Here is an 8,017-nt window from a genome sequence, read left to right as displayed (position 1 = left end):
ATTAGAGACGGCTAGCGCAGATAGCCCTCGTGTAACTTTGCTCGAAATCCATAACAAACAAACATACCCTCATCTATGCACGATGACATTAAATGAATTTTGTAGTCTTTGTTAAATTACCTAATCATAATCTGACATTTATTCAACATTTGCCTTCCTTGATAAATTTAATAAGAGTGATGTTAGGTGATGTTACAATGCTGTTGTAATTCTGCATTAAATTATTTTTGTTAATTTTCGAATAATGTATATTATATAACTGTAAGTCTCTTGAGGATTACAGTCAAAAGGTAAGTCCATGTCATTTTCACAATAAATCTATTTTTACGGTAAAATCTATATTGTAAAGAGCTATAATAATATGTTGAAAAATATGCCGATGATCTATATCCATTTGATAATTATCTCGATCTCATAATTTTAAAATGTTATAAAATGTTGGAAATGGATTCATAGTTGCAAACATTTTAAAACATTTTTTCACATTAACTTAATATTTGAAACTCCTTTCCAAACACACTCTTAATTGAATATTAATGTGAAAGAAATATTTGTACATGGCACTTGTGATAAAATAATATGTTTTTAGTTTTGAAATTTGATATGTGCTTATAAATCAAATATCTTTTGATATTTGCTAAAAGTTAAAAAAAACAAACAGATTTGCAGCAGTGGGTACGCATAAAATGACAGTAATTACTACTTAATTGCAAACCACTGTCTAAATATCTGGTATTTCTCCACTTAATATCCTTAACAGATTTTTTGGTTTTGTAACTTTGTTAATATAATCTTAAGTTTGGTATTAAATATTACGAATACCTTAAGCACATTAAACTCATGAGGTGGTCAAGCATGTTATGGAATTTTAACCTTTACATATGGGATTTATGTTCTACTTACCCTTTTCAGGCAGATCTTTATGCTGGTGCTGTTTTTATCAAGCAGGCATTTGACTGGGACCTTTACATTTCAGTGGTGACTTTACTTCTTATTTCTGCAATGTTTACGATTACAGGTATGCGGCTATCTTGTATATTTTGGCGTATAATTCTTCTTTATAACTGATAGTTTTAGTTGAATATTTATAAATGTACTTACTTTGAAGTGACGATATATATTCCATGTTAAGCTGAATACTAGTGACCATCCTAGATTTGAGCTGACGGGAGCTGATCCCTCATGTGGGAGATCAGCTGCTTCATAGGGGTTAGAAAAAGTTCCTTTACTGATGCCAGCAGTGGCCTTCTAGCTGTATATTGACCCACGGATTTACCATATTCTCCCTTTCCTATCTACCACAAGGGTACATTGTTTTCCGGCAGTATCATTTACGTTTGAATGTTGAAGACTTTCCGTGGTTGCTACTTTCAGAGAGCAGAGGAGGTTGTTATCCTGCCAGTAGATTATACTGAATTTGGAACGGAACCATTTTAGTGAGCTTCTGAGCTTCCAAGTTTAACTGTATCCCTGAATGTCATTGCACATTGATCAGGGTGAGGGTCTTAATATCCATTTGTTTTATTTTCTGTCATTCATCTGGGGGCCAACCACTCTGAATTGTATTACTACTCGTGAGTTAGTCGCAAATAATCTGTTGGTAACGCTATTTGTGGCTTGTAGCCTTCCATATTCCAGAGAGAAGCTTGCGTTATGGTATCCAACTCCAGCTTTGTGCTACTTCTGGTAAGCTTTAATGCTCCACGGACCTTATGTAGAATGATTTTGCTATGCAAGACATTGAATGACCAACCATCTTTCTCACTATATTTAGTGTATAAACCATTTGTGACTATGATGACAGGTAACTGTTCACCATATTATTGAAACAAGTGCTAACAGGTATTCTTCTGGTTCAACTCTAACTTAATCTTTACAATTTCTATCGAGGCTGATTTCCAAGGCTCCAAGTGGCATCACAATGTTTATTTCCCATGAAGATATTTGAGGACTGCTGGAACAGAGCTACGAAGTATATCGTGTGATTAGTTTTAACAGGTGTTTTGTATATTTTCAGTCTTATCTAGCTGTGTAGCACTCATATTGATGATCATCAATAATGCAAAATTCAAAATAATGCAGGTAAGACTGGTAGAACATGAAAAAGTGACATTCTTTAACACTATTTTCTGCTTCAGTTGATAATTTTGACAGTTCTGATTATTATATTGTTAATGTGCTGGTGAAGATGAGTTGTCCGCCAAAGATAACCCAACAGGTACCTCAGTATTTCTTCCAGAGGGATAGCAGTGCCAACTTTTCTACCATATGGGTTTTTCTTATTCAGAAGTTGTTGTTTTGACATTGTTCAGTAGTGGAGAGATGCTTGAGGGTAAAGAACTGTAAAAAAAGCTTGACATACTTTTAAAGCCCACTCATTTTAAAGACCACCATAAATGTCCTTGAATGGACCTGGCATTACCCACTATTAGGGCACTTGACTCATAATCTGGGGATCGTGAGTTCGAACCTCTGACACTAATCATGCTCACCCTATATGGTTGTCATCAGGACTGGTCACCCAGTTCTAAAAATTCTTGGTTAAAAAAAATACTAGTCAGGATTAAGGTCATTATGGTGGAGAAGAAGATAATCGTACTTAAATATCAAAGGTAAGATTCAAAAGCTGTTGCTAGATGGCCAGCCTATCATATTGAACCACTACTACCATCATCATTAAGTGGTTATCACAGTGGAAGAGAATCGTGTACAAACACTGTTGAATTCTCAGCTGATACACGGCTTTGAAGCCAACAGAACATATTGGAAGTAACTTTAGATGTTGAAGATATCTACGATTCTGTTCAGCTTCCCATTGTTGATGAAAAAGGTTTAAAATGGACATCAGTGTAATATGTGTAAAATGGGTCATATCTGTGCTAATTACCAGAAGATGCATTCTTGAAGTATGGAAGCTAGCAATTAGATTAGATCACCGTGAACAATGGTCTGCCTCAAACTTCACCACTGCCTTTCAATATATATATCAAGGATTTAGTCAAACTTGCAGTCTAACCAGTTACTGTGTACAAACCTTTGCTGGTGACATTCTACTGTAAAGCAGAAGCTCTATCAAAGCTCATATTAAAAGCAAAATGCAACCATCTCATAACAGATTAATCAAATTGTTTGATGACATACGAATGGACATTAATCCTTCCAAAACTAAAGCTATGCTCTGCACATTCAACAACAGATATGTTGATGAGCATGGAAGAAACACAGAAGTACCTTTGTCAGACAACTCAGCTTCACCGACCAATACCATTATAACTAACACTACAAAAAGTATCAATGCACTGAAATGCACTCAGGTTCACCACGTCACTGGGATGTTCTCTTACACCATGTGACAAGTCTAACGGTGAAGCCATTAAGTGAAACAAGATGGGAGAGTCGCATTGATGTCTCAAAACTTCTTTGCTACCATATATTGGCAATATCTATGATGCGATTATGGAAATTGCTGACGACACTATCCTTACAGGATCGTTTGGCAATGCGGCACGCACCGAAGCAAAAGCTCTTGCAAATATGCTTTCCGACTTTAAGTTTTGGTTTCTCTGATGGTATGCTTTAATTTTTTTTGAGGTAAATCTAACAAGTAAGCAACTTCAAGCAAAGGAAGATGACGTACATTCTGCTTTCAAACAATGAGAACAAACCAAGAACTTTCTTACAGAATGCAGAAGTGACCAAGGGTTTGAAAATACATTAGTTGATACTTGTGAACTTGCAGAACAGTTAGAGATATCCACATCATTTGAACCAGAGTACATAAGGAGAAAGAGGCAATTTGCACATGAAGCAGAAGGCCAGTCTGTTCATATGAAGCAGAAGATCAACCTGTTCAAGACCCAAAAGAAAAAATTCAACGTGAACTTTTATTTTGCAGTACTTGATGTTTTAATCCAGTCAATTGAGGAACAATTTGAGCAAATGTTTCAGCTGAGTTCTGTGTTTGGTTTTCTCTATGATATTAAAAATTTGTATGGTAAGACACAAATAGAAATGGAACACTGTGTAAAGCTAGAATCTGCTTTGCAGCATGGTGAATCTAAGGATATTGAATCTATGCACCTCAAGCAGTGCTGAAGTTCATTTGTGAATAGCCTCATTGGAAGTGTCCATAATATATTTATTGCATTTCGTATTCTTCTTACTCTGCCTGTTACTGTTACAATTGGTGAGCGAAGTTTTTCAAAGCTTAAATTGATAGTTACCTTCGATCCACAGTGGCGTAAGAAAGGGGCTTGTTGGATTATCAACTGTCTATAGAGAAAGAAATCACTGAAAAACTTGATATAAAGGAACTGATTAGCCAATTTGCAAAGATAAAGGCACGAAAAGTACAACTTTAGTATGAAGCTGTAAAAATTCGTCCGATTATTGAACTTTGTTTGTTATACGCGTACTGTATGTTTTGCATTAGGATGTATGCAGTTATGTTTGCAACTTTTTTTTTGTTTTCTACGAATAAATATTTTGCTGAAAAAGTATTACATGTATGTCTTTTTGTTATTAGCGGTACATCATGCATGGAATACCAATGTTGCCAACTGTATCAGACAAAGTATTTCTTTCCACATCCAGTTATTAATAAAACGTTGTTAAAGTTTCTTCTTTTATCTGAAAATAAAATGTTTACATTGTTTTTATTTTTGTGTACTTATAAACCTTTAAGAGTTTATGTTTAGTGTTTTTGTTTTTTATGCTATTACCTTCGATCTACAGTGGCGCAAGAAGACCAACAGACGGTGAAAGTTACTAGACATGGTATTTGTCAAGTTGAAGAATGTCTTTATAGGAGATTATCTGAGAATTGTGTGTAATCTTTGCAATTGCTATCAGCCTGCTCTCTTGCAAAACAATAAGGTTGGTTCTGCCTGTTCAACAGCACATGCTCGAAATAGTGGAGTAATTTGTACCAACTGGTTTAGCACAAAAGAGATCGATGTGAAAATATTGAAATGGGTATTGCGGCTTTGGACTTTCCACAGTTGAACTCATTGACACTGTATGTACCAGTTGAAGCAGGCAGTTTCATACACACAGGAACACATATTTTAAGATGGACTGTATGAGGTGTGGGTCAACAGTGAATCAGACTGTCTTTTATTATGCAAAAATCTGGCCTCGCTGTGTATAGATTATTTTTATCTTTGAATTCAACATGACCGTTAGGGACCTAGGGGCAAGAATATTGCTGTACTGTGTATACAAACGGTACAATAAAACGCAGGCTTATAAGCACTAGTTTGCACACCGAAAAGTGTTCAAGATACTTCAACAATCATTGTATACACTTCTGGTGGTTCGAGCGATGACTGAACGTAGAATCTGAAAACTTAATTTTAGGGAATAGATGACCTTGACATTTTTATGAGTAAGCACTAAACTATACTAAAAGCAAGTTTCTGATGATTTATATGGTTTACAAACTTTGTGGGTAGAAGCGAATACAATATCTTAAACTGAAGAAACTCGAAGGGTATGTAGGTAGGGAAAATTCACATTTTGTACATCCTTCTTGTCATTTACTTTCAGGCGGACTTAAAGCTGTTATCATGACAGACTTTGTTCAGACTTTACTGATTGTAGGAGGTGCTACGGGACTAATGATTCTTAGTAAGTTTTATATCGTTGCTGTTCAGAAACCTTATTAACTAACTTATCAAATAATTCATTTTTTGCACATCTTTAGTCTATTTAAAACATGGTAATTGAAAACGGAATGAAATAATATTTTTATATGTAGGAATATTTTACTTGAAATGGAAGTAAATGTGTTCTTATTAAAGATATTAAAAGGGAATAAGACACTAATGTATTAAATGCAATCACACTTTTTAAATAACTATTTTGCTTATGTTGATTAGCGTAACTTTCGGCACTTCTCTTTTCCTCATTATATCATTCACTTGCTATCATGTAATGCTGTAAACGTTTCTAACTTGCATTAGGTAGTATGTGTACTGTAAATTCTTAAAATAACGTGCTATGGCTCTTTTATCAAATTATGTACCAAGAGATCAAAGATATTAATGTACAAGTACATTAGATTACAATCCAATACTTAACCTTATAGCATTATATATCCAAATTTGAATATCGTAATATATTTCTTGATGCAACTACTTTAATCCATTAATAAATATAATTGATATCTTTATTGTCCCCACTGTTTGTTATAGTACCTTACTTAGAGTTGTATACACTCCAGGTTTTCAAAAGGTCGGAGGTTACAGCCAACTAATTCACAAGTATCTACAAGCTCATCCAAACAAGTCCTTTGTAGGGTACGACATAAATAATGAATCCTGCAGCAAAGTACCCGATGATTATATGCACATTCTTCGAGAACCGACTGACCCTGTAGTTCCTTGGCCTGGAACTATTTTTGGTCTGACCATTATCTCAGTGTGGCACTGGTGTTTCGACCAGGTAATCAGAATTGATAAAAAAAATTACGATCTAACAGTGACTTGTAATTAGAAATGCATTTGCATAGTTTTGCGTAGAAATAAGCTTCAAACAGCTGGTTCAATGATAATAAAACATCTACAAATAGTAAAAATCGCCATTATAAATCATAATCTTCTATTTGATAAATTTCATTGTCACCGTAGGGGCGCTATTGCACCTGAAAGTCCTTAATGCGATAAAGTTTGAGAGAGTCATGTTTTTGAATAAATAATTATAAATGGTAATTTTTGTAATATAGCTGCAAATATAAATATTGAGGTAAAAAAAGCAAGTTATAGTATACCTTATTTTATATTCACAAATGAAACAAACTGATGTTTTAAGAATAAAAAAAGTCATTATATAATATTTATATGACAATAACTGCTGTATTCACGTGAGGCTGTAGTGAAAGGTTTATTCCTCTTTTAATCGGATTTTCTTTTATGTGAGAATATCAAGTTTTTACTGTAAATAGAATATTGTTAGATAATTAAAATAATCTGTCTTATTATAATGTAGTTTTATGATACTTTTTCTTCTTTAAGCCAGTTTGCCAAGGTCAGTAAACTTTGTTTAATTGCCTGTAATTGATAATTCTACCCTTGCAGCTATTGAAGGCATGCTATACAGATAAGTATATTATTATTCATACAATATAATATATAAACACACCATTTATGTTTTGTCTGGTTAATGAGTGTGTGGTTCAAGACATACAAAATTGTTTCTGCATTTTCTACTGGAGTCCCAAACAATGATTATCAAAACTTTTCTATTTTTCTCTAATTTAAAATATCATTCATGATTTAATTTTACAATAGGTTTTCGTTCAGCGTGTATTGTCTGCTAAGAACGTATCTCATGCTAAAGCAGGCTGTGTTATGGCTGGCTACTTGAAGATCCTACCAATGTTCTTAATCGTATTTCCAGGAATGGCAGCAAGGATTCTCTTTACCGGTATGTGACTAGAACTACTACTACTACTACTACTACCAGCACTTGCATTTTCAACTAATGAATGATAGAATAATTGATATAAGGGGTAAATGGAAATGTGTTTCTCCTAATAGTACAAAAATATTGAAGTTAGAATAATCTGAGACATTTTACAAGGGCATAAGCTCCGCAAGCTTCAAAAATCCATTAAGAGATTCTCCCTCAGAACCAAAAAAAGGATTTTATTAAGATTTCAGTCAAGTAACTCAGCATCTTCTTCAGGGTAAATTTAAATCATAAATATAAACGTTTCAGTCAGCGAAATCTTAAAAATGACAACAAAAAAATTAGCAAAACCTTCATAAATATTTTGAATATCCATAAGTCTGTCTCTCTTTTAAATTCAATATTTTTGTTATTCACCCAAGCAAATTATTTTTTACGGGAAAAGTATAAACCTAAACGTCAACAAGAGCCCACCTTTGTAGTTCAGTTATATTCTCTAATTTCATGCACTTGTTTGAATTCTTCTATTCCAGTAACCTTTGCTTCTTTATTTTATCTTTGGTAATCTTAATTAGTATAAAACAGGAAAAAAGATATTTGCAAAGTT

General features: G+C 33.8%; 1 protein-coding gene across 4 annotated transcripts in view; it reads left to right on the top strand.

Annotated features, from left to right (window-relative positions):
• The window catches only part of LOC106463150 (sodium/glucose cotransporter 4-like), a 38,243-nt gene that overhangs the window by 12,249 nt on the left and 17,977 nt on the right, over nt 1–8,017 (top strand). For all 4 annotated transcript variants that reach the window (XM_022390573.1, XM_022390574.1, XM_022390575.1 and 1 more), the window contains exons 7-10: nt 913–1,018; nt 5,548–5,628; nt 6,224–6,444; nt 7,290–7,425. In XM_022390573.1, coding sequence (XP_022246281.1) covers nt 913–1,018; nt 5,548–5,628; nt 6,224–6,444; nt 7,290–7,425 — 544 coding nt within the window. The remainder of the gene's footprint in view (nt 1–912; nt 1,019–5,547; nt 5,629–6,223; nt 6,445–7,289; nt 7,426–8,017) is intronic.

The sequence above is a fragment of the Limulus polyphemus genome, unplaced genomic scaffold, assembly GCF_000517525.1.
Source record: "Limulus polyphemus unplaced genomic scaffold, Limulus_polyphemus-2.1.2 Scaffold1336, whole genome shotgun sequence".
Classification (NCBI taxonomy): domain Eukaryota; kingdom Metazoa; phylum Arthropoda; class Merostomata; order Xiphosura; family Limulidae; genus Limulus; species Limulus polyphemus.
This window is presented reverse-complemented; position numbering and strand designations above follow the sequence as displayed.